We start from the raw sequence: 25,404 nt of genomic DNA, 5'->3' as shown, positions 1-25,404 counted from the left end.
AAATTAATTGGCGGGATGTCAAGAGAGGGACAGAGGCAGTAGAAGAGGGTGGAGTGGGAACAGGGTCTCTCCTTAAACGGGGGAGCTATCTGCATTTTAAATTTCGCGCGAAGAAAACGCGCCGCCGCGCCGCGAATATAAATATCGTCCGAGGGGGGTAAGGAGCGACGCTATGGGGGTTCTGGGAACTTTCCGAGCCCCCGGAACGAGCGAATAAAAGTCTGGTACGCGGGGCAGACGCGGATTTACTGGTGAATTAGGCCCGAAGGACGTAAAACTTCATACTAAAGGCTAATAAGAACTTCCTCCACGAAAGGATTTGGAAAACGACGGAGGGGAGATCTGTTTCGGGGAGCCTGCACCCCCGTGGAACGGACCTTTCGAATAATTCATTGCCCCGTGCTCTACAACCGTGACACCTTGTTCGAATTTTATGGCTGAGTAGTGAGTACTTTCTATATCGGATGGAAATGTTCTGTAATATCCACCGATTGCGATGTTGTGTTCGCTGGGGATAACTGGATAAGAATTTGTGGAGCTTCGGGGAATATTTTGTAGTTACAATATGTGTGGGCTTGTTACACTAAGGCTCATTTATTCCTCTTTATTCATTTATTCTTTCATTTTATTCTCTCATCGATAATTCCAATAATCATGAAGTAAAAATTCGAAAACGGATTATTTGGCGAATGGTGATAGACCTGCAAGCGAATGGCGAGTTAACTGTAGCATATCGCGTATTAATGGCGAGTTTACCGGTATTAGGAGCAAAGTACAGCGCATCAGAGGACCGAGAGTCAGGCAGGCAGCCAGGCCTGCTCCGAGGCGAGGGTTAAGCAGGAAATTGCTAACCGCAACGTGGTCGCGTTGTTAAATTCAAAGTGGCACGGTGAAACGAGAAAGGAGGCGGTTGGCTGGTCGGTCGGACGCGTCTGTCTGAAGTTCAACAAAAATTGCCCGCCAAATCGAGACCGCTAGCCGAGCCAGCCCAGCCATCCAGAGAGTCAGCCAGCCTCGCGCCGCCACACCCCGCTATTGTTAACGAGGACACAATGTCGCGTATAATGCACAATGAGCTGTTCCGAGCCGACGCATTACTGCAACGCACAATGATGCGTGCGCGAGCCCGGAACATCGACGAGCAGAGAGAGTAAGAGAGTGAGAGAAAGTCCGAGTGGGTGGTGCAGCCGCCGATGAAAAGCATCGACAACCTTGCCGCGGTTTTTCTCCGACATTTTACCGGCTGACGCTGGTAATTGACGCTTGACGGCAACCGTAACGCATTACGATCGTTCCAGACAAGGTAAGAACCTTGCACTCTCCTAATACTCTGTAGAATATTTTTCAAACAATTTCTTCGGTGGTTGTTCGAAATTCCTTGTCAATGAACAAGGGTTAAAAAAGCAATTATTTGAGCTTGTAGATTTTTTTGAAGAACCTGATTCGGCTGTCAACGTGTTAATTAGGATTCCCAGTGATCTACGAGCACGGATCAGAAACGGAACAGGAACAAATGCAATTGAACGAATGCAAACGGTTTGGACCGGTTCCAGATGGTTGGAGCGATATTCGCCGACGAGATATGGCAGAGGGAGGATTGACGGACGCGTTTATCCGTCCCGACGTTGACAACCGCCGCCGACGACGACGTCTCGTTACACTTTTATCGAAACAAAGCCGTCACCGAGCGATATTCAATTTCCTGGCGACGAGGCTGTAATTCCGACTGACCGTGGGACGACGCGACATTGAACGGAACTCGCGTCGGATCGAAACCGTTCCCTGTTGTTGTTGCTGGTGCTGTTAGCACGCTGGCCACAACCAACGTCCCTCTGAACGTGACAGTATCTCTAGACACCGACGCCGGTCGTCGACCAACCTGCGTATTTTTAGCGTCCCGACGTCCGACGCTATCAATGTCTCGCGGAACTTTCTCCTGACGTCCGGCGATAACAAGCGGAGACGCTGCTCTGTTCCACGACATTTTCTGTTCAAACTTAGGCAAATAGTTCAACACTTTAACCCCAACATCCAAAGGTATTCCACAAAATCAAAATAAATCTTTGAAGGAATTATTGTGTGTGTGTGTGATAATTGAAAATAATTTATATTCAAGAGATGCAGATGAATTTCTAGCGTGATATAAATGAACTGGGTGGCATTTTCAGCAAGAAAACTCGAATTTTAAAGAGCTAGTGCTCTTAAGGGGCAAAAGCGTCAAGGGAGGCTCGAGAACGAAGACAATAGAGCCTCCCTCGCGCGAGCAGGTCATTGCCGTTAGTTTTACGAGCCCGGGAAGCTTTATTACTCCCTTATCGTCCGATTGACGTGACGACAAAATGTTTATTGTTCGACCGTTTCGCAAGCGTCGCAGGGTTATCGGCCGCGAGTGTTGAAGCGATTCCAGATAGCTCTTCTTCGCGGATAAAAAAAATGTAGAATCCAGACACTCCGCCGAGGTTAGAAGTGATGCGCTATAGGGTGACGCAAGGAGGAAATGAAACTCTGGTTTATGGTTCTCGTTGAATTTCGACGGGAAATGTTCTAGAAAGCTGATTCCCTCCGTAGCGTCGTGCGACCTTGGACTCGAGATAGTCTGTCAACTCGCGACGATAATAACTTCAGTAGAAGAGGAATAATCTCTATGACAAAGGCGCCAGCAATTAAAGTTCCCATAAAAAACTGTCTGGTACTCCGGCGAAATTTTCCAGCAGACTTTCCAAGCCACGCTCCAATTCCGCGTTTATTTTAATGCCCGAAGAAGTGGACCTCGTTAAACCGATTGAACTTCAAAGGGGCGATCCTTCACACGAGTGGAGGCCCTACGGGCTCGAAAAAAGCCGCCCTTAATTAAGACACCCGAAAGAGCTTTTTTATTTCCCGGAAAGCAACGAGATAGAGATAGAGAGAGAGAGAGAGATAGAGAGAGAGAGAGAGAGAGAGAGAGAGAAATGAGAGAGCCGCCGTTTAAGAACACTTCGGCGCGCTTCCTTCTTTTTTTTTTTCGCCTGTTTCCCTCGATAAGTGCACCTGTGCCCCTGCCTCGAATCGTTACTAATTTGACGAATTGCACGCTTTCCGAAAATTCCACATCCCTTTGATGGGAAGCAACGGCGAGCGGAGAGGAGCGATGCCTTCTAAATACGATTATGGTTATTTTCGGCCCTCGACAATCCCCCCAAGCTTTGATCTCCGGCCGATCTCCCCCAGGTTTCTTTTGTCCCTGGGGCAGAGTGGAACTCTCCTCCTGAATTCGAAAAATTTCATAAAACAATTCCACATCGCCAGACGGTGAAATCAGTTCCGTTCGCGCGGTTCGAATATCTGCATTCTTTCCCAAGGGCACCCATAAACGATTCGCGTGGAAATTCATCAACAAATGCAATCATACCAACTATCCAGAGCACGAGAGAAAACTAGCGGAAGGGGAACGAGGCAAGAGGTACGCAAAAGTCAGGCTTCTCTTTCCCCGTTCCCTTCCCGCTAGTTTTCTCTCGTGCTCCGCACAGTACGTTGCCAAATCATCAGGAGCCCTCGGAAAAATTAGCGTGGAGGAGTGCGAATTTGCATAAAGACCCGTACCGTATTTATTAGTCAGTTAATTTGTTAGGCAAAGCGATTCCATTTGTCGAGAGGCCGCGCCGAACGGCAGAAGATATCCTCCCGTCCAAACAAAAGGCACAAAAGAGCCTCGGAACGACAGCTGCGAAGAAATATCCGCGACGGGCGTCTTCGCTGTGAAGTCGAGCTCGCCTTTGTTCCATGGCGTTTCCTGAAGGGTCCGTCAGGAAACCTCTGTACCCGTAGGCTCTCCGTCGTTAATAGAACCATGAGGAGGTGGAGCTGGAAGAGGGTGGGACCAACGAAATGCAACCGCGGTTTTCGGCGTCACGGTGGCTACACCCGAAACCGCATCGTTCCGCGGACGCGCGTTTTGCGGTCCGCGGATTCTGAAGATTTCGCAGCGAGCTCGGACAGGAAACGCGCGTCCGGTCGCAGCGTTTTTCCGCTTTTGAATGTACTCATTCATTTACCTTGCAATTCCTTGCTGCTGGCCGAATCGATTCCTCCCCCATTGCACATATTTTTCAACACTTAAGTTCTCAATCAGTGCAGCTGAGAAATAAGTTATACAAGTATCTAAAAAGTCTGTCACAATTATGTATATTCTTTAGTGTCCGAAGCCTTTAAAAAATTTACAGAGAGACAAGAAGAAGATCCGACGAGAGAAGATTGACAAAGCAGCAGAAGAAAGCTGAATGCATAGTTAGGATTTTAAGGGATCGCAAATTTCAAGAGAGCCGTCTTTAATGCCTGGTTTTTTTCATTTAACGAGGGTGAAAGGGATAAAAGCAAGGAGATGAGCGGAGAATATATACGAGGCCGCCGAAACGCAGGGGCGGTGGACGCGGCGAAAGAGGATCCAGACGCGTAAAAAATGGCGATTGTTAATTAAATCCGGTAAGCCGGTGGGGAACGGCTCGAAACCACTCGCCGTCATCCGCCATTCTATTCTCGTATTTGTCTTGCGGCTCTTCCTCGCGAAATATTTATACTGCGGCCGCGTGCGAACGCGAGGCCGCGCGCGCGCGCAGACGCGATCTCTTTTTTCCCTCTCGTTTCCCGCAGGTTATTAATCTTTCGCTCACGCTCGTGACGTATTCAATTTCTATCGGGCCTCTCGCCCGTATTAATTTGCAATTTCTCTGCTTAACTCGCCCGTGCGCTCACCAGACGCCGTCGCTTTCCACGATGTTGTGCAGAAATCATATTTTCCTCGCAATTTTCCTCAATGTATCATTTTCTTTTTGGAGGAATCTTCGGAAAGATTGTAATCGCGACATCTGTTGCTAGTTATTGTATTCTAATGAGCATGCCACTTAGCGAGCATGCTAATGTGCGTTTATACTCTACCATACCGGTCTTCTCTGATAGACCTTCAAGCCGAACAGGCGTGCGAATTCTGTTATTATAAACCCAGTGTATTTCCAGCGATCATTATGCAGTTGTTAAATATATATGTATTTCTATACGTTCCAACACTTTTTCGGAAATTAATTGTGTGAATAGAAAGCATAAATGTTGATCATCTGGTAACTAACTCCGAAAATTCACATTTTACATAAACATGCATATTGTATGGACAACTACACAATTTTCCTCAACGATGAGATCAAAGAGGCCTTAGACCTCGCGTAAGTTGTTTTCCCGCGAAATGCGCGCGTTTTCTCGATTGAATCAGGCCAGACGGAGACAGGTTCGGTGAAAGAGAGATCGTAAGACGGGCACAGGGCAGGGGAATGGTCGGGGAAGGGACGAGGGGAAGAACGGATCTGACTAAGTGCCAAGCGGGCAAAAATAGCCAGCGGTACCGCCGCGCGATGCTAAATTCACTAGGCAATAACGGACAACGAGCAGAATCCCCTTGGTCTCTCGAAGTTGAACCGGTACAACGTGGAACGCGAGAGAGAAGCTCTCTCCCTCTCTATCTTTCGCTGAATGGCCGTAATCACCGACACGAGGAGAGTCCGCAGGAAATTCGGACAGGAGCCGAGCAGAGGCGACCGGTCCGTAGAGCGTGCGAAATGGAATTAGCTGCGGATCGCGCGAGATTAACCGTTCTCCTCCGGTTTCGCAGGAGACAGCCCCCTCCCTTTCCCAACCCCTTCGCGATAATGCTTCGTAAGCGGCAGAAATTGGATTTCGCAATTAAATAGAACCCCCTTCCTCCCCCGCACAGTTCGTTTCTACGTTCGATCTGTCCGCGGTTTACTGCGCGACGTCCTCGCGACAAGCGTCGTCGCGGACGGCCGGGATTTCCACGTTTATTTAATTATTCCAAGCATCCTGCGCCCCCGGGAATTTTAATTGCCTGGAATTGCAGGTTGCAGCGCGTCAAATTCCACGCTCCGCCGAACGGAAGACGCGCACCTTGCTGCCTTGCTGCCGGGTTTGAATATCAACGTTGCTCTGACGACTCCACGGCGAGAATCTTTCGCTAAATTGTGTTTAATGAATCCTGCCGGAATTCCTCCGGCTTGGCGAGAGCTTCGCAAGTTTTCTTCAGGCTGAGTGGTTGTTCGTGGATTGACGCTGATGATTTCGTCGTTCTCGGCCGTGTGGATTTTGCCAGATTTTAGTAAACATTTTAATAAGACAAGGTGAGTCTGCATGTATGTATCATAACCTTGTCTCGCGGCACCCTAATTAAATTCGTGACACATGAATTTTGAAGACCGGTTAGCCCTGTCGAAGCATGAAGTGTGCCATAAACGCGCAAAGACCAGCGGTCCAGTTATCACCGAGATTCCTGCGCAATTGAGCGTATCTCGTCCGCTCTGGTCTCGTTGTTATTCAGTCCCCTGATTGTTCATTAAAATTCCGAAGCCGGCTCGGTTCGGCTGGAACGACGGCGCCATTCTGCGGCATAACAGAACAGAACAGAGTAAAGGTCTCTCTGTTCTACGGTTCGATATTTTCCATTCGGAATTTTAAGGCGCATTAACTTCTGGAGCCACGAGGGACTCAACATATTAATATTTCCATCTATATTCCACAAGGTAATTACTTTTCCTACCACAGCTTGGTATAACTTTACAAAAAATGTGCAATTGTGCTTATATTTTTGTGCGAACTCGTTATTGCGTTAATGCCGTTTCTTACAAGGTTTCCTCTTGATTGCATTTAACGAATCCATTCGTCGAATATTGACTCCAGTTGTCTTTCGATATTTTGTTCACCGCCTGTGTCGCACAAAAGGTCGCCTCGCAGCGAATTAACGCGCACGTCGCGAGCAATTGCGGGGGTGTTTCGAGCAGTTGACTCGGTTCATTGCCGCAACGAGAGAGTCAGCCTAGTTGGCGGCCTGGCTGGAGGAGGAGAGTGTACGAGGTCGTGGCGATCAGACGAAACAGAGAGGACGAGAGGGACGGTCGGACGAATGGACGGAACGGCCGCGATTATTGCAAGATTTATTGCTCCTCTTCGTTTTCGTCTGGTACATCGGCGGAGGGGAGGGGGGGGCTGGCCGGAGACCCTGGATCCAGCGTGCACAGTTTGCCCGGACCGAGGCGAACATCCTCGGTTCTTTTTTTCCACGTAGGTAGTACACACGCTTGAAATTTTTCTTCCTTTGAACCGGCCAACCGCCATTACGGATCGTTATCTCTCCTCTCGACTGTCAACGGTGTTTACCGCTCAGCCTACCAGCAATGACTCAATACTCGTTTAAAAATTGCGAGACTTTTGTAGCAGCACATTTTCATACGAAATATGGTTGAGCTATTTAATCTCAAAGTCAAATAAGTGATTTCTAATAGATTTTAAACAGCTACCTACAAGATCTGATCACCACCAATCGCCAGAAATCGTTCGAAACTCTCCATTCTCTGATAATTAGACTGCGGATTTTATGCATTTATGACAAAAATGAGTAGGTGTAATTTAAAATAGCAAAAATATTACGAAAATTTAAACATACCATTATATTGTTTTCAACCTACTAAACATAATAAGGAAGAAAATAAATTTCTATTTCACTTCAGTTTGTTGCAATTCAGGTAAGAAATTTTTATTTTGCATAAAGATCCGCAGTGTACTGATAACAAACGATTTTCCCTCGTCTGACCACAGGCCGTCCCATTCCCCTTACTGCGAGACTCGCCCTTAACGATACTCTTTCCAAGGCAGCGGTCGTTTTTATCGTTACGGGAACGACCTCGAGCGATCATCGAGACATCAATTCGCTCTTATAAGCTCGGCCACCCTCGCTATAGCCTCGCGAATCGTCTCCAGCCCAGGGAGAGCCGTCCACTCCACAGTATTAGCACAAAGTTGACTGACAGTGGTCCCTGTCCGATCGGAGGGGTCCGGAGAAGGCAGGGGACGGTTGGGAACGTTCGTGCAGGAGAACTGAACGCACAACAGGTTTTAATTTATGCTTGGACGCTGCCATTCATCGTGAAATCGCAAGTGGCGAGCGATAGCAGCGCGCCGATCGACAGGCATTTGCGCGGCGGTGGGCTCCGGGCTCGTGTTTGCACAGCTAGGCCAACACGTAGCCTTTGTTACGGTTGACAGAAGGGAATTTGAGAGAGAGAGAGAGAAAATAAACGCAAACGTGTACTCCACGCGATGCGTGAAGTGCATATTCCGTCGTCCGGCTGTCCTCCTGCCGGTTCGAAGCGTCGATCGTTAAACCTTCTTCTCTCACCTGGCGGCTTTCCTTCGCAAACTGGCGACTGCGCAACGGGTCACGGTGCCATAAACCGAACGGCTTGCACGGTAATTGATGGCTTTTTAACGATCGACGACAATAGTGCGGGTTATTCGCAGAAATAAAACGCGACATGCGTCGCCGACGATCGCGACAATCCCTATTGCAGGTGAAAGAACTTTCGGAGAGATAACACGGCCCTGAACGCCACCAATCTGTCAGTGGGAAATTTTGGTGACCTTAAACTTGCATTAAACTGAACGATTACGTTTGAAAAAAAATGTTTCACTCCCATCACTGCGTCTCAACCAACAAACGTCTACAGTTATGCGCCACACAAACAATCTGAGTCATCCAACACTGACCCAGGCGAACACTATGACGAACGATTAGAGTTACGCAAGCGGTAATAATAGCAAACTCCGATAACAACCGTATACGGCCGATAATAACATCCAAGCTCGTCCTTACTCGATACGGACGAGCAATCTTCGCTTACGTAAAATCAAACTAAAAATCCGTATTCAATTACATTCCTTGATTTCTGCAATTTCTACCATTAATGAAAACGCTGCTGGACAAACAGATCAGCGAAACAGCTGCCAACTGCACCTGACGAAATCGAACTAAAAACCCACGTCTTGTACGAAGGGAGGAAGAATAGTAAGAGTCGACTAGAAGGAACGGAACACTGTTTATTCGGTGGTTTCGTTCGATTGACTTCGCAGAGCTAGGAAGACGAGTAGAGACAGGTCCGTCGACAAAGCGCTGTCATTTTGTAGCCGTTCGCAGGCTGTCGTTCGCCGGTAGCATTGACGCTCGTCGGTTGTTCGTGGCCGTGGCACAAGGCTGTCTTGTTCCGTCCCACCGGGGCACAATGGAGCCCATTGTGTGCCCGGATCAAGGGAAACACAGAAGGGGGGCTAGAAGGGGGAGGCCCGTGCGACGGGTTTCCGTCGTCGTCGGGCTGTTATCTAGCCCTTGTCGACGATCGAAACCCGCCGGAGCGTGGTGGCTCGTCTTCGGGCGCGTTAGGGCAGCGTGGGCGTCGTCGACGTCTTCGTGGAAATCGTTTATCTTCGGGAAATTGTTCGATCGTACGTGCACGAACGGCGCTCCGGCTGTTATAGGGACCGGGGAGAACCGTCGCGGAGGGAATGATAATGTTTTTACGAGGAAAGGGGTGGCTAGAAAGAGGCCCGATGGAAAATGCTGGGGTGCGTTTTATGGATTTTGATTAGGGAACGACGAATTGCCGGCGAAATGCGAAAACTTTCGCATTGCGCTCGGACTGGCTTCAAATTTACTTTCGCCGTTTAAATTGGGGGGCCCCGATGATTGTCGATGCTCCAAACGCGGCTCGTCGAGAAATTGCCGGAAGTTAATCAGAGCATTACGAATCATTAACCACTTGCGTAGCTCCCCATCATATAGAATTTTTATATTTCACAACTTGATAAAACCACTAAAGCGACGAATAAAGTCCTATTTGGTTCCCATGTCTTGCGATTCATGCAAACAATTTTTATTTACGTAACATGCGAATAACGCGATGGGTTTATTTGGCAGTGAATTGATCAAGCACTAAAACGATGACGAACCGAAAACGCGACTGTGTGGAAACAAAGGGCAACAGAGCCGAAATGGATATTTATCAAATATCAATTTCAATGTTCGACAGGAAGACAGAGAGCGAAGAAAGAGGCTGAGTCAGTGTAGAACGACGAAATACAATACATACAAGTTGAGGATCGAGAGTTTCAACAGCGATCCACACCCTCCTCGCGAATCGACTGTCACGATCGTTATGCATCACGCGGTCGGGTCGCAGAGCGAGTCAGCGTGTGCTCGCATGAAAGACACTGAGGAAGAGAGAGAAAGAGGAGAGAGGAGAGGAGTTGGAGAAGCGTGGTGATATAGTAATGACCCAGACGAGCCGCATCCTTGTGCCACATAGGGGTCCGATCGTGTGCGTACCTCGACAGGAGAGCGTGTGCTCTCCACGCACGTCTCTCTTTCTCTCTCTCCCTCTCTTCGCTCACAAATGAAGGAGATCGTCGATCGACCTCGTCGCGGGCCTCTCCTTATTTCCTCTCCCCCTCAGCGCCGATTTCTTGCCAACAAATGTATCGGGAACGATTTATGGCAGCGTGTTTTTGCCAAGCGAAGTTCGATCGCACGAACAGGGGTGTTTCGAGTTCGACCTTATTTTTAAAGGACGTACGCTGCCAGTCAAAAGAGGACGGTTCTGACGGAATCAGAGGTCAGTCCTTGGTTCACTGGACAGCTAATTTCTACAAAGTTTGAGATTATTTGTTTTCCTCGAAAAAATGGTTGAATGTAGCAAACGTCGATTTAAATCAAGAATTCGGGAAGCGCCTCCCGAATCGAATCGCGAGACGAATCTGAAAGAAAGGAACACGTTGCAGGTATTCAGAGACGTTCTCAATTTGCTGAGGTCGAAAGGGACCGAGAGATAGATGGAATAATGAGACGCGAGCCCCAGTTCTAGACAGTCGGCGAAACGGTATTCCGAGGAGGCCGATCCCCGCGAGCAGGAGAGAATATATTTTAGGGCGTTTCTTGGTACTTTTATCCGGTGTTTCTTCAGGGTTGGATGATGGGGCGAGGACGTATCCACGGCTGCCTGGGTCTCGAAGGAAGCCAGCCGAGTGAAAAGAGTAGTCGCCGATTAGACGTCGCTCGGCGAGAACGCGTTTTCCCTTGGTGCGCGATCCGAATTCGTCGACAGGGCGGCGCGAGGAGGGCCAACCAGGAGATACGAACGAAGAAAGGGGGTTGACGGGGCTGACAGAGGGTGCCCCCGTCTTCCTCCTATATCCATAAAAGCGGAAAGGCATAAATAACGCGTTCCTCCGTTTCTTTCGACGGAACGGAAGACGGCTGACGCGCCGGGCTGCTCGAGAAAACCAGCCCTTACCGAGCCTTAACTAACAAAAGAAAATCTCCTTGGGGATGAAGTGGCTCGGGCATGACGAAATTGTCACGTTGGACCATTCACGGGGAAATATGGAATTTTTTCGACGCTTTATTTGGATTTGTGGGGGTGCTTGTGGGGTGGAGAATGGCTTCGCAGATTTCTGTGGAGTGAGTTCCGTATGTGTAAATCATCTTAGGTTATTTTAAGCGAAAAGTTAACTTCTCTGTTGAGTGGAGAACAAATTTTTGCGGAACGCTAACTGAGAAATTGAAAGGCTGAAAATTTTGGTGACTGAAAAATTGGAAGCCTGAAAATTTTAGTGACTGAAAAATTGGAAGCCTGAAAATTTTAGTGACTGAAAGATTGGAAGCCTGAAAATTGCAGTGACTGAAAAATTGAAGTCTAAAACATCGAGTACATTCGTCCCGTGTTACATCGAATCAGCGAAAGGTGTGAAATATTTGGAGCACTTTTTTCAGGCTGCTCGAGTCTCCCCCTCGTTCCCCCAGTCTCCAGCACCCCCGCAGTGCTCGAATAAGCGAGCACAGCGGTAAATCAATCGCGAGACGGCTAAACGTTCGCGAGAAACCCTCTTCTCTGTTGTTCGGCGACAGGGCGGTGGGTGGCCACCCCCATATACAACCGAGATTAACTTCTCCACCGCGGCGGAAGAATTCGTGCGGGGTTTTGTACGGAGGGGGTTGGAAAAAAATTACGCGTCTACCCGGCATCCCCGGGAATACCGGTGTATCGCGCGGCATTATGCAAATAATTATTCCGCCGACACCGGGTATCCTTTCAGCGGTTTCAGGAACAAATATTTGCTCCACTTACCGAGCAGCCTCCACCCCCCGCGGCTGTTTTATTTGGATCGTCGGTTCCCGGCGAATGCAAAGAATTTACATTTTAATTGCGACCGGCGCGGGAGCGAGAGAGAGACGGAAAAAGATGTCTGTTATTCTTCACCCCTGAAAAATGGGACGAGAGCGACGCGCATCCCCATGGCCGATGGGGTGTGCTACGAACAGGAATTATCATGGAGAGTTTCGTGGAGAATTTATTTTTTTTTGAACGGACTCATTGCTTTCTGAAAAATAGAAAGCACGTTTACCGCGCGTTTCTTGCGCTGACTTTCGCCTGTAGCAAACTTTGCCCTCTTCCTCCTCTTCCTCCTCCTCATCTTGTTCTGTTCCTCTGGCCATCGATCAACTCTTCCTCTTCGAACGAATCGGGCTTCGTTATTATTTCTCCGGGAACAACGGCAACACCAGCCGCCTGCGAGATTTACGAGCGCGTAAATTAGCCGAAACGGAGTTTCTGCGGAGACTTTCTACCCTTTCGAGCGGGGGCGGGAAACGAAAGACCACCACGCGGCAAGGTTAAACTCTCTCTCTCTCTCTCCTCCTTTTGAACCCACATCTCTCCTCATCCCTCTCGGGCTTGTTCTCGGGTATCGCGAAGAACGAGGCAATTTGTCCTTCGACAAATTAATTTCTTAAAATATGTAGCCTGCCCGTTGCTGCAGGCAGCTTTATTGCGCGAATGCTTTATGATCCTGTACTTTTTTCCAGTGTCGTTCCCCGCCGACAGACTCTCTCCATTCGGTGCCGCCGCCGCGCGCGATCCTCTGTGTGTCCTCTCCTTCTCCTCGCGCTCGTTCTCCATAAGATCCTCCTGTTTCTCTTTTCACAACGGGCAAACGTAATTAAAAGTTCTCTCGGGCCCTCGGATGCCGCGCGAATATTTCAAGCGGACGCGGGTTCGCGCGATCCTCGGCTACGAATTCTGATTCTAGCCGCGTGTGTGAATGGATCATCTGGTACTCTAGCCAAAGAAAAATAATCGCAGCCCCTGACCGATCGCGAATTTACAACTAAGATCCAAGGGAGACGCTCTTGCTTCACTAATGCAGTTTTGTAAAACTCTTCCTCTAGTCCGACACTTTTGGAGAAAAATGCTACTCGGAAATATGGTTGCACCAAAGATTCACGAGTTCAAATTGCCCCTTCGAGCATGTTTCAACCTCCAATTTAGAGCCGGAACCCCGAGGCCACGCCCACTCAGTCTAACCACGCCCACTCGCCACTAAGAAGTGCGAAATAAATCATCCGATCTCGGCCTAGATACAGATTCCGCAAGATCGAAAGCGTGTTACTCGATACTAGGATCGATTTCGGTGAACAGTAGGCGTTACTTGGATTTATGGATCCAGCGAACTCCGGATCGATAAAAAAATCTTGTGGGCCAGGTGTCGCAACCGGAGCAGAACGGAAGAGACGGAGAAAGCTCGAATCGCAGAGTCGCATCGGTAAACGGTACCTACACGCGGCCCACGCGATAACTGCACTTCTGTATGCAACTGGGTCGCTCGGAAATACGCGGACTGCACCGGTGACGTTAGTCGATCCTCTCCTTTAACGAGCCGCGATTCACTGAAATCACCTCTGCAAACGAGTCGATTATTTCGCTCGTGTCTCCACTCTGCGAGACGGATAACGTCTGCGGGCTGTATGGCGATGCCGATCACTGCTGCACCGTCAATGCAACAGAGGGCATCCGAGGAGGATGCACGGATTTATTCGACGAGTTGTTAGGACGTATCGAAACCCATATACCTAACGATCCACGTCCCTTATACGTCCCTTCGGAACTCCGCTGTTGATCGCGCGAACAATGGCCGAGTGATTAATCACCTCTTCCTTTCCACCGCTTCCTTATTCAATTTGGTTAAAAATCGAACTTGCTGGACTCCCGGTATTTTTAAGAGAACATTTCTCAAATTGTCACTTGAACATTGAGAGACATTTTCAAATATTGGGATAATTCTTTTGCATCGAAATCCTTCATTTTTAGCTACCAAAATGAAAATATATATCTAGAAAAATTGTATATAGATATTTCATGAAGCAGTAAATATTTAAAAAAAGAAACAATTTTTTGATCATAGCAGATACAGAGTGTGTAGAAGCAATTTTGCAAGGAAAGATGTCTTCTTTGACCCAGAAGATTGTTTGCAGCGGCGATGACGCGTAAATGTATTTATTTCTGGCCACAACGCCTCTCTGTCGTTTCGCATCGCAGTTGGTGCACTCATCGGCGGAGTCAGCGCTTAATAAACATCTAAACAAACTTCCTGGACTTCGGGTAATCGCCATTCGCCGTTCGTTTCCCGAAGACTCTCGAGAAGATCGACGTCAGCTTGAAATCCACGCAATGCGCAACAGACTGAATAAAGCCTTTGATCCGAACGAAAACACGATGCTCTTTTTTCGTTTGGGGGGGTCAAAGAGCGTACACTGACGCGGCAGAACACGAACGCTGCCGACAGTTGCTACGCTGCGAAGGGAGTCGATGCCTCGGTGATTGGCAGGAGAACGGGACCGACGCGTGACAAGTATCGAAGCGGACACCTCGAACGTCTTGGACGCTTTCTACGGGATGGAATTCGCGACTGGCAAAAATGAAGGATCGACGGAGTCGATGAAGACGATGAGGTTGAGGAAGAAGACAGGGAGAAGGATAGATTGATCGACGTTGCCATTTGGCGATAAAGGCAGGCTGAAACGTGTCCATTGATGTCACGTGCGCGCACAGTAGTTCTTTCTGAACTCGGTGATAAAAGGATTCCGTAAAGACCGGTCGAAACAGCGATCTCCATTGACGTCGACCTCCTACGAGCCTCTCTCTCTCTCTCTCCTTCGCTGGATGAACGGGATAGGCGATAGTCGAGCCTCCGAGCGAGTTCAAGCACGCGAGCATACTGATATACGTTTATTTCTGCCCTTGCTTTATTTACACCTCTGTCCCGAAGTACACTTGTGTTATTTGCGAACTTTACATATCTCTCGGATTTAGCATCTTCTCAAGATTTATTGGGTCGTTATTCCACGGTATCGCCTCTTAATCTCATGTAAGTAGATTGTGGATCTTTATGGAAAATAAAAATGTTTTACGTTAATTGCTGGAGATTGCGAACGCCGCGATCCGGAAGCTCGAGATCGCCGCTGATAGAAATTAATTAATTGCCAACGAGACACCGTGCTCCGCAGAGAGCGATGGCGTTTTTATCGGCTCCTTTCGCTTCCCGCTAACCCGGAAGATTGATGATCGACGAGTCTACTACCAGAACTCTTTTAAAATCGGGGGATCGTGAAAGAAGCTCTCGAAACGTCGATTCCATCGAGTTGCTTGCGGAAGATCGATCGGCGCTGGCTGGATCAGCAATTTTGCTAACCGAGAGAAAATTCAGGAAATCTACTCTAGAATTTTGGCTGTTGGTATCTCCTGAATGAACCACTTCTTCAAAAGCTTTTATAATTCTTCAAAAATTTAGAGACATAGAGATAGAAAGAGTGGAGGATCGAAGGAATGAAAAATGTAAGAGCTGAAAAATTGAGCGACTGAAAAATTGAGTAACTGGAAACACTGAGGGACTGAAAAATTGAACAACTAAAAGATTAAATGACTGAAAAATAGAAGAAGCGAATCCGTAGCACCGACAACCTAAATGTCGAAGACAAAAGCCCCAGCTCGCCCACCAGACTCCTCCCAGAACCTCCCACCTGAATTCTTAAAACTACCTGTCGGTTCGTCTCGTACGGTGACACGGTGACCTGTCCTCCTTTCGTGTCGGAGTCAGGATCATCGTCTCGTGGAGTGGGAGTCATGATCGCACACAATGTGCGCGTTTGAACACGCCAGAGAGAGGGAGAGAGAGAGATCGGCGCAAAAAATCGCGCTCGTAACATGGTTTTCGGGTCTGGCGGGCGCGCGCGAATGTGAGAAGAGCGAGTTGCAGCGATACTGAGCGGAGAGGGCATTGCACCCGCGGTGCAATGGTGCAGTGTGCAATCTGATGCAGGAGCGACGAGGAGAAAAACGGCGAGAAAGAGACCGAGCGAAAGGGGACACGCGCTGCTCGCGCATCTGCGCGAACGTTCGCGCCGTCTGCGAGCCGATCCGCGAGCGGAACCTTGGAGAAGAACGTGGATCGCGTGTGAGTCGAATCGAGATGTCCGTCCTGTTCGAGATATCGACCGAAGAAACAGTCGACCAGGTCGTTGGATGCGGGATGTTCGAGTTGTTGGATTTTCGAACACCGAAGCTTCACTTCCAATTAAGTCTCAACCACCAACTTGCTCACTTTAAAATGAATTCCCTTAATAACTTAGGCTTGCTACTGCTGAATGACACAAACTGAAGTGGCTTTCAGTCGCATCATTTTCTAACCTCCAATTTTTCAGAACACCAAAAACATTAGTTGTTATTTGTGCGCGGAGTCGCCAGAACTGCAGGAAGTCCCGTGGGTGTGTACTGAGTGAAAAAGCAGAATTTTCCGGGAACGCGAACGACAAGTATAATAAAATGGTTCGCCGATGGGATCGTGAGTGGCTTAGTACCACGTGAACGGTCGAGACGTGCTGCTCCCGGCGCAGAGACGAGGACGGAAACTCGCCGTTCATGAAATATACAACAGACGGCTCTCGAACGAGCAACTTCGAACTGGCTCTCGAGTAATCGACTGGTTCGGCACGCTGCGAAAGGATTCCGGGAGGCAACGGCACCCGGTCAACCAGACTACCGAGTTCATCTGCATCGTTATCCTACAATTGCGATCACTTTTTACACAGCACATAAGATCATAAAAGTGATCCATACTTGACACTCTTAACACCAAACCTACCACCAACGGTCAAAATGACCCGTTCCAGATTTTTTATTTTACAGTTATTGAAATAATAAAAATGAATTCCATAAGAAATTATTGAATAGATATCATTAGCAGAGCCCGTATTACAATAGGAGCCGCACAAAGTCTAAATAAAATTAATCTTGTCATTTTTACAAGGGAACATTTATGCAGTTATTTCTAAGGCTCGGTAGGCAGAGTTGTGCAGAATTACAATTGAATTACTCCAGGAATTATAATTACAAAGTAATTAAATTACATCGTAATTCAGTTATATTGTAATTTATAACTCAGATCTTCATTCAATTCAATTACAATGTAATTCGTAATTGCAATTGGAGTACAATTGTAATTGCAATTTGAGTACAATAATAAATACTTTGTAATTCAATTACATTAATTGCGAATTACGATGTAATTAAATTAAAATTAAAGAATAATAAAGTAATAGGTAAGAAGAGGTTGAAAAATCCATGTGAAGGTTTCGAACAGAAGGAATTTATTATTTATAAATTTATAATATCTGAACAGAAATAACTTCTGCGTTACAGATTTTTTTAAATTTCAACCATAAACATGAAATAGCGTTGCGTATTATGAACGAGGACGAGGAATAGAAACTACGCCGCCCAGACAGCAAACAAGTATATGAAAGAAAAACATAAAAATATATCGCACTTCGTCAAAGTGCTATAATTTGGAGTGCTGTATTTTAATTATATTGTATTTCACTTACACATCTGATTAAAATACTTAGTAATTTAATTAATTGAAAGGTTTTTGAATTGTGTAATTTAGTTACGACGAAAATGAATTACAATGTAATTGAATTAGCACAACTAAGTCGGTAGGTTTAGTGTTAAACTGTGAATTCTTCATAAAGAATTTGATCCCGCCCTTTCTATCAACTATTTCATCCAGAATCGAAATTTATCACCTTAATCGAAGTCTCCTGCTGAACTTCGTCGACTACTAATCGTCAAAAAACACGATCGCCACATGCTGTGCAAAAACAGCCAGTGTTGCCACCCTGAGCAGCAAACCTTCGTCGACCTCACACGATCGTCATCGGACTAGACGCTTTATTCGCGAAGGTCGGAAGGACTGTTCACGAAAAACGATCTCCGGGCATCGCCCACGATCGCAAGAAGAATCCCGGGTTCTTCCCACGAAGAAAGAACCGCCCCGTTCTTGCGTGAACATGCGAAAAACTCGTCTGGCGTACTCTCGTCTGTCCTCCTTGATCGCGGGGCGGTTTCTTGCTAAGCTGGTTTTCTCACGCGCGCTTTCGGTTTCACCAGCAAATTTATTCGGTGGCGGTGGCCTGTTGTGCGGGGGACCACTCCCTCGAATAGTCAAAAGAAACACACGTACAGGATCGAGAGATCCCGCCCGGAAAGTGGACACCCTTCGCGATCGTGCCGAATAAGGACTAACGGGACGGCCCGGTTTCTCGCGATCGATCTGGAAAAATAATCCTCGTGTGCTCGTACCGCGGACCGACGACGTCCTCGAGCTGGTTTCTACTCCCCCCCTCGAGCCATTCGAACGTGCACGAACGGCCAGAGAAGACGAGAATCGAGACAAATATTTTGCAGACGATGGATCGATCCGTTCCTTGCATTTCTCTTTAAAGAATTCTGAATATAATTCGCGATTTTCATTTTCACCTCAGGCGTCAAGAAGCGAATCAGCGCCTCGCGCGGAGCGGAAAATCTCCATGGTAGCCGACGATAGTGGGCGAGAGCATGATCCTGAGGCTCGACCCTGACGAGCAGAGGTTTGTAGCCAGCATCCATTGTTAGGCCGCCGATACGAGCAGCTACTACGCTTCATAAATATAAATTCGAATGTATAATCGATGAAAGCGAACGCCTACCGAGCCACGCCAGCTGCATGACAAATGCATCGCGTTGAAACAGAGAAAGAGAGAGAAAGAGAGAGAGAGAGAGACCCACGGAGGAGGGTCATCGTCATCGTCATCGACAGGCGCGAGGAACTCGGATGAATCTCCGATTCGGTGCACGCGGCCTCGCGGAATCGTTAAACGATCGTGGAACGCGTTAATGATTCGCAGGAGCGATTCACTTCTCGGCGGGAACTATTGCCTGGAGCCTAGTCCCGAAAAACCGTGAACAAATTCGATGCTTCCGATGGAAGTGCTTCTGGGACCATAGAGGAGGACTTCTTCTGCTTTCTAACGAGTTCCACGTGGAAAAACTTTCTACTCGCTTTCCACTCGACCGAGAAGCTGTCATCGAGACGACCGATCAGTCATCTGTGGTTACTTCCCGATCGATCAAGCTCGCTCGCTATGAGAGACGCGTTCGCTATAAATATATTTGTCGCCCGGCTGATCTACGCGATTTTTTACTGCACTAGAACGGAGCCTGCACTCGTGCATTGCACGGTTCTTAAATTGGAACTGAAATACAACCGTGATCAACATCCGAATGCTGTAATTGAGCACAGATTTCCATGATTTTAAGTATACTAATTGACAGCCAGGGTGCCGAACTCCCGCTGTATTTCGTCGAAGGTCTTCCCCTTGGTCTCGATCATGCAGAACAGGATGAACACCACGCTCAAGCAGCAGATCACAGCGAAGAAGAAGAGCACAACCGCGGTACCAAGAGCTTCGGCAGCGGCGGAGAATGACATGGTCACGATGAACGCCAGCATCCAGTTGAAGAAGCCAGCGCAGGACGCGGCCACTCCCTTCACGTTCGACGGGAAGATCTCGCCCATGTAGGCCCAGGGAATGGGACCTGTTCATCTCGGAGGTTACATAGGCTCGCTCTCTTCCGTTATCACGGCGCATCATCTACGAGAGGATCGGCTACCGTACGGGCTACTAACCAGCGCCGAGGCAGAACGCTAGGATGTAGACGCAGGCGGAAAGGAGCGGTAGCCAGGACAAGCTGTCGGCTGTTGCGGGATTCTGGTCTTTCAGGATGAAGAAGATACCCAGGGCTACCAGGCAGAAGCACATCACTATCGAGGACACGGCCATGAGGACCTTCCGACCCACCTGCAACGACAGTTTTCGTTTTATTCGCTATAGCGTTGCAATTGCTATTCTTTCCGTGTTGAGAACTCTGCGCTAGCTGACACGTCAGGATTTCAAGGATGCCATTATCTCAGGTGGATCACTGATGGGACATTCTAATTGGCAAGCTCTAGTGAACCAACCCATTTAGACCCAGCCAAAGCAATTTTCATTTTATTCGTCCCGCTGTTGCGATCTGCTGCTTCCTCTTTGAAAACGCAGAGCCAGATGACACTTGGAGATTTCAACGATGCCTCTACACTCTCTCAGGTGGTTCTCCTTTCGAGCGTTCTCGCTGGCAGGCTCCCGAGAACCGGCCATATTAGGCTCGGCTCCGGTATCGACAGCCCCACAGCCGCAAATCGCTGGTAAACGAGCGTAGCGTTCGGAGCGGAAAGGCTTGCTGGTCGAGGAGGAGAGTCGTGTGTGCGCTCGACTCGATACGACAACCTGATCGATCAGCACGGCGGAGACGACGCAGGCGAACACTTGGACCACCGCGAAGATCACCATCTGCAGCAGGGAGTCCATCTCGACACCGGTCTGCTTGAAGATCGTCTCCCCGTAGAAGATGATCGCGTTGATTCCGCTGAATTGCTGCGCGAACATCAGACCAAACGCGACCGCCATCGTCCTCAGCATCGGAGGCCTCGCCAGCGACAACACGTTCACCTTCTCCTCGGTCTTGGTTCTCTCGATTTGCTCCTGTCGAGACCCGGGATTCTCATTCGACGATGAAGAGACCAACGGTGGAGCGGACTTGGTCAAGTCCCGGGCTTGCATCGAGTCAAGAGAATTACCGTGCAGATTCTACCATTGATAGATGGATTTCGTTTTATACAGTTGCAAGCTATGCAATAATACTACCAAATTCTTGAAATGCTTTTACTGTTTTATATTTTTATTGTAAATGCATAAAATCTGCTGTCTAATTGTTATCCTCCTCGCTCGATGCTAACGCCGACACTGTCCCAGCGCTACCCTAAATTCGCATCGTTAATTCCACGTGAATCAAAGAGAAGAACTCTGAATTACCAAAATTCTCCACTAACTTTAAAAGCCGCGATCTCAGGTCTGGTATCAAAATCCGGACCCCTGAAGAACCGCATGGAGTTCTCGGCATCCTCAAACTTGTTCTTGGCTATGTAATGCAGTGGACTCTCAGGCATGAAGAACATCAGCAGAGCAAACACAATGGGTGCAATACCACAGAGGATCGACGTAACGACCACGCTCTTCGAGTATCCGCAACAATAAGCATACAGGACTCCGATCACCAGTAGCAGTTGGAAGAAGACTCCCAGAGTTCCTGTCACCGGTTTGCGAATGATTTAGGATGGTTTAGGTAGAGATTGGAAGGTGGACTTTACCTCTGATCTCTTTCTCACTGATCTCTGCTGAGTAGATCGGTGCCACGACGCAGAACATACCGCCACAGGCGCCGGTTATCAGTCTACCGATGACTACTATTGGTACCACGGGGATGGCTGTAGCAATCAGGGCCCAGCCAATCACGAAAGGAGGCACTAGGAACATCATTGTCCATTTGCGGCCGATCTTGTCGATTATGAACGGCACCACGAGCAATCCCAGAGCCGCGCCCACTGGGAACAGCGATGCTACCACGGTTATGGAGATCGATCCGTATCCATGGTTGGCTTTCAGAAGCTCCACGCAAGGTGCGCTCCATCCGAGGCCGCAGCCCAGTGAGAATCCGCCCATGCAGGCTGAGAAATATTTATTTTGGTCGTCGGAAATGAAGAATGGCTTGTGCTGAAGCGATAGATGAATGCTACTTAAGTTGAACTCGAGAAAAGGATAGGAGAACCTGTAGATGCGCCAAGGTACTGAGGAAGCCTTCTTTTGAGGAGTGTTTTGAAATGTTGCTCGTCTTCCGCCATTTTCACATACTCCTGCAGTCGAGGTTCGATAAAAGACTACGTTCCGATGTTTGTTTGTGTAACGACGGCACTTCACGTCGTACAATTTCAATGACTTGTCCCTTTAATTTTTGAAAGGCAGTGAGTTTGTTCGAGCGAATTCACTTTGGTGCACGAATCGTTACTTCCTCATCATCAACCCTTCTTTCTTAAGGGCCCGCCCCTATCAGAGACTAAATAGTCTAGATCGCCGATCGAGATCGTTGATCCCCAAAACGACGGAACAGGAGTCGCCGGGGGATCAAACGGCTCGCCTAAGCGCGACGAAAAGAAAACGATCGTCGAACCCGATAGATTTTCGCGCTCCAATAAACCCGAGCCAGGTTCTCGGTTAAAGGCTGGTCCTCAAGAGTGATACCTGCTGCGGCGACCGTGCCCTCACGACGAGGTAATAGGGATAAGGTCCCTTCCTCACGCCCGGTTACTTCGGCTAACGACATTCAAATTCCATTAGGGCAGCGCGATGTGCGGCTGACAACTTTCGGATTACAGATCGACTCGCTTCCCTCTCACTCTTTCTCTTGATGTCTCTCTACAGTGGGAGAGGAGAACCCTTGTCGGGATAATGGCGGAGAGTGGAAAAAAGGGGGACCGACACGCGAAGCGCCGAAGAAACGGCGATTAAATCGCCGAGGTGTTTGAACGAGTGCATCTACATTTTAAATGTCTCGGCCGTCGATCTCGGAGATCGATCGGCTTCCCTACAGGTTCCTCCCATTTCGTTAACAATAATATATTTCAGCGTTCGACGTTCAATTTAATATTAGTATTGTGATATCGATGTGTACTGGTCAGTAATTGTTGAAGGAATGTATATTAAAAGAAGGATGAAGTATTTGTGTAGAGGTGTTCTTGAATTTTTGCATACATATGTTGGTGCTCGAGCTAGTAAAAGAATGATCAAATGTTCCTTTGGGTTCAGACGCTCATTAGACACCTCTGGGTTCAGCTACAGTGATGTCACCAGGTTATCCGTCGTCTCGATTAACTAGTTGATTATGCTAACGATGTTAATTTCTTTGGTGACTTCATCGTTTCTTTCAAATGCCTTCTGCGAACCCGTTTTGATGCGTCAAATCGGATTACATATCGTCGTGAATTAATACGGGAGATTAGAGTGTCAATCTGTAGATGAAGTGGACATTGTCTTAGTCAGCTATGGACAGCACTCATCATCGAACGCACAACCCAACTCTGAGAGATCTTTCAGCAAAACGCAATAGTAACAAAACGAACAGTAGCCATAAAACGTTCCTATCGGTTTATTGAGAAGCACATCGATCCGCTCTCGAAATAAGGTCTCCGCTAATAACGAGACAGACAAATGCAATCTGGCATCGGTTCGGAACGCTCGTCGTTAGGTTCGATATAGGAGAATGTGCCAGATGCTTCTCGCATCTATTCGCCCGACAGGATTCCAGAGGGTAAGAGAGAGAGAGAGAGAGAGAGAGAGAGAAACGTCTTCAGGACGAATCGAAGAAACGATAAAGTATATGGAAGACGATCAGGCCCTCTCTCCGATCCGCCTTTCCGATACTCCCTGACGAGGATCGTCCGCGGAGGGAGCTCCAGATGCCCGATAACGACTATACATATATGTATACGTGAGTCGTGATCGAGCGTGTCGTTATGCGGCGAGGAAAGAGGATGCACTGTCTACGAATGAAATCCCCCCAGCCTCCGACCAGAGCACGATAAGGGAACCCGTGCAATCTCTCCGCTCTGGAAAGAGAAACGCGTCGCCGTGTAACTGAGCAGCGTATTGTTCACCCCTCGGCCGAAAGAATCTTGCCATTCGCAGACAAGCTTACCGAGAATGGCGGGTTCTGCGAATTTTTTTCTGTCACTTTCCGTCAACTCGATATAGTACTCCGTTCGCAGAAATGGTCGCGCTAATGGCGCCCCGGGTCGAAAATTACCGACGCCTTTACTTAACCCTCGTTTCATGGAAAACTACCTTTGTGTTACAATGATACAGAAAATACAATATTGCGAGGCTTTCTTTTGAAGGTTTGCCACCACCGCTATTGTAAATGATTATAACTGACAGAAATTTTACAGAAATCGATTTACAAGAGTTCTCCCACCTCCTCGACAGCTGTGGGTAGATACGGCTCGATAAAATTCCATCTGTTCTTAGGTTGCGAATAAAGACTGCAAAAACGCACGCGACCCATCGCGTGCGCCCGGTGGCCCTTTTCTCGCCTCTCAAACGCGTCGTTTTCATTCGCGTCGGGTCGCCCTATGTCTTTCCCTCCCCCCACCCTTCCACGGCCAGCCATCGACGGGGACAACCATTTGCATATAAATATAAGTAAAAAGTGTATTTGCATTTAAATGTCCGTCGCGGGACCAGGGTTAGGTCTGGGTCCCCAGCAGGAAAGTTCGACGACATTCGATCGAAAGTTCGCCAGGCGAGCTCTTAGAAGGCAGCAGTTAACGACCGGAGACAAATGAAGACCTCGAGTGCCAAGGGATCGCATATACACCCTCTCTCTATACTGTTTAATTAGGGCGGCCCTAAATCATCGGTAACTATTCCCTCATGAAGACTCGATGGAGCGCCAAACTTTCGCAAAAAATTATATTATATAAACATGAACAGAATCATATATATATTTTTATATCATGAAGATGCCAATATAAAAACATAATAAATAATTTGAATCTCGTGACATGTCTTGATGTCAATTGATGTGAACGTGCTCAGATGTGATTCCAGTTAAAATTGTTTTGAGTACAAAGAGTTAACATTCAAGAAGACTGTGTTAGGCTTTGCAATGCCTTGTTGTTTAAAGCTTGCAGCGAGAGGCGTGATTTATCTCTCGGAGCGTGCCTGATCTAGAAATTTGTATGCACGAGGCACCGGTAATTCTTCGCAAACAGTTCTTTGCGAAATAATTTGGTTCACCTTATCTGTAAACAGAAAGATCGCAGTGTAAACCCTGGATGAAAACGAGAGGTATAAAAACAGACTCCGGGGACGATCGAGCGTCACAAAATCAACTCTGACGAAAGTAAGAAGAACAATGTCTCGTTACATTCTCGTTCTGGCTTTTCTCATTGCTGTCGCTTGTAAGTAATCAATTTTATTTATTAACGCAGATAGTACACTGACTTGTTTCGAAAATTGATTATCCCTTTTGTAATAATTCTCTGCAATCTTCGAGGGGTAGAGATGTTATAATTTTGAAATGTTCATGCAAGTTGCAAGCGAAGAAAGTGCTGCCAATGACAGCAACAGTGCCAGTTCAGAGGAGACTCCAGATTGTCCAAAGAACGAAGCATGGGCACTTTGCGGGAAAATCTGCGAGCCAAGCTGCTGCACCCCCAAGCCAGAAATCTGTCCAGCTATCGTAAGTTCCTAAAACTGACAACCTAATTTGACGGTATCCAGAAACATTCTGTAATAAACTTCATACTATAGGCATGTTCGAAATTAACGGCTGCGTGTCGCTGCAAGCGCAACTTCGTCCGAAACGACAAGCAACAGTGCGTCAGGCTTGCACAGTGCAAGCAAAGCTGTCCTCAAAAGTAATCAATTATGTACGTCCCCTATGTATATCATTA

The 25,404-nt window shown here is 47.8% G+C and overlaps 3 protein-coding genes across 3 annotated transcripts in view; 1 reads left to right on the top strand and 2 right to left on the bottom strand.

The window, feature by feature from the left end:
• Positions 1-25,404, bottom strand: part of LOC143216224 (headcase protein-like) — a 207,044-nt gene that overhangs the window by 74,641 nt on the left and 106,999 nt on the right. The gene's annotated exons all lie outside the window — the stretch shown is intronic.
• On the bottom strand, positions 421-25,314 carry LOC143216232 (facilitated trehalose transporter Tret1-like). The gene is made up of 6 exons (XM_076439098.1): positions 21,723-25,314; positions 21,265-21,621; positions 20,947-21,203; positions 20,345-20,599; positions 19,705-19,876; positions 421-19,613 (listed from the first exon to the last, which is right to left on the bottom strand). Exons 1-6 carry the CDS (start codon positions 21,793-21,795, stop codon positions 19,339-19,341), a joined length of 1,389 nt encoding a protein of 462 aa, XP_076295213.1. The 5' UTR covers positions 21,796-25,314; the 3' UTR covers positions 421-19,338.
• On the top strand, positions 6,421-25,404 carry LOC143216227 (uncharacterized). The gene is made up of 4 exons (XM_076439094.1): positions 6,421-6,560; positions 24,761-24,909; positions 25,042-25,190; positions 25,262-25,404. Exons 2-4 carry the CDS (start codon positions 24,864-24,866, stop codon positions 25,370-25,372), a joined length of 306 nt encoding a protein of 101 aa, XP_076295209.1. The 5' UTR covers positions 6,421-6,560; positions 24,761-24,863; the 3' UTR covers positions 25,373-25,404.

The sequence above is a fragment of the Lasioglossum baleicum genome, chromosome 15 (assembly GCF_051020765.1).
Source record: "Lasioglossum baleicum chromosome 15, iyLasBale1, whole genome shotgun sequence".
NCBI lineage: Eukaryota > Metazoa > Arthropoda > Insecta > Hymenoptera > Halictidae > Lasioglossum > Lasioglossum baleicum.
This window is presented reverse-complemented; position numbering and strand designations above follow the sequence as displayed.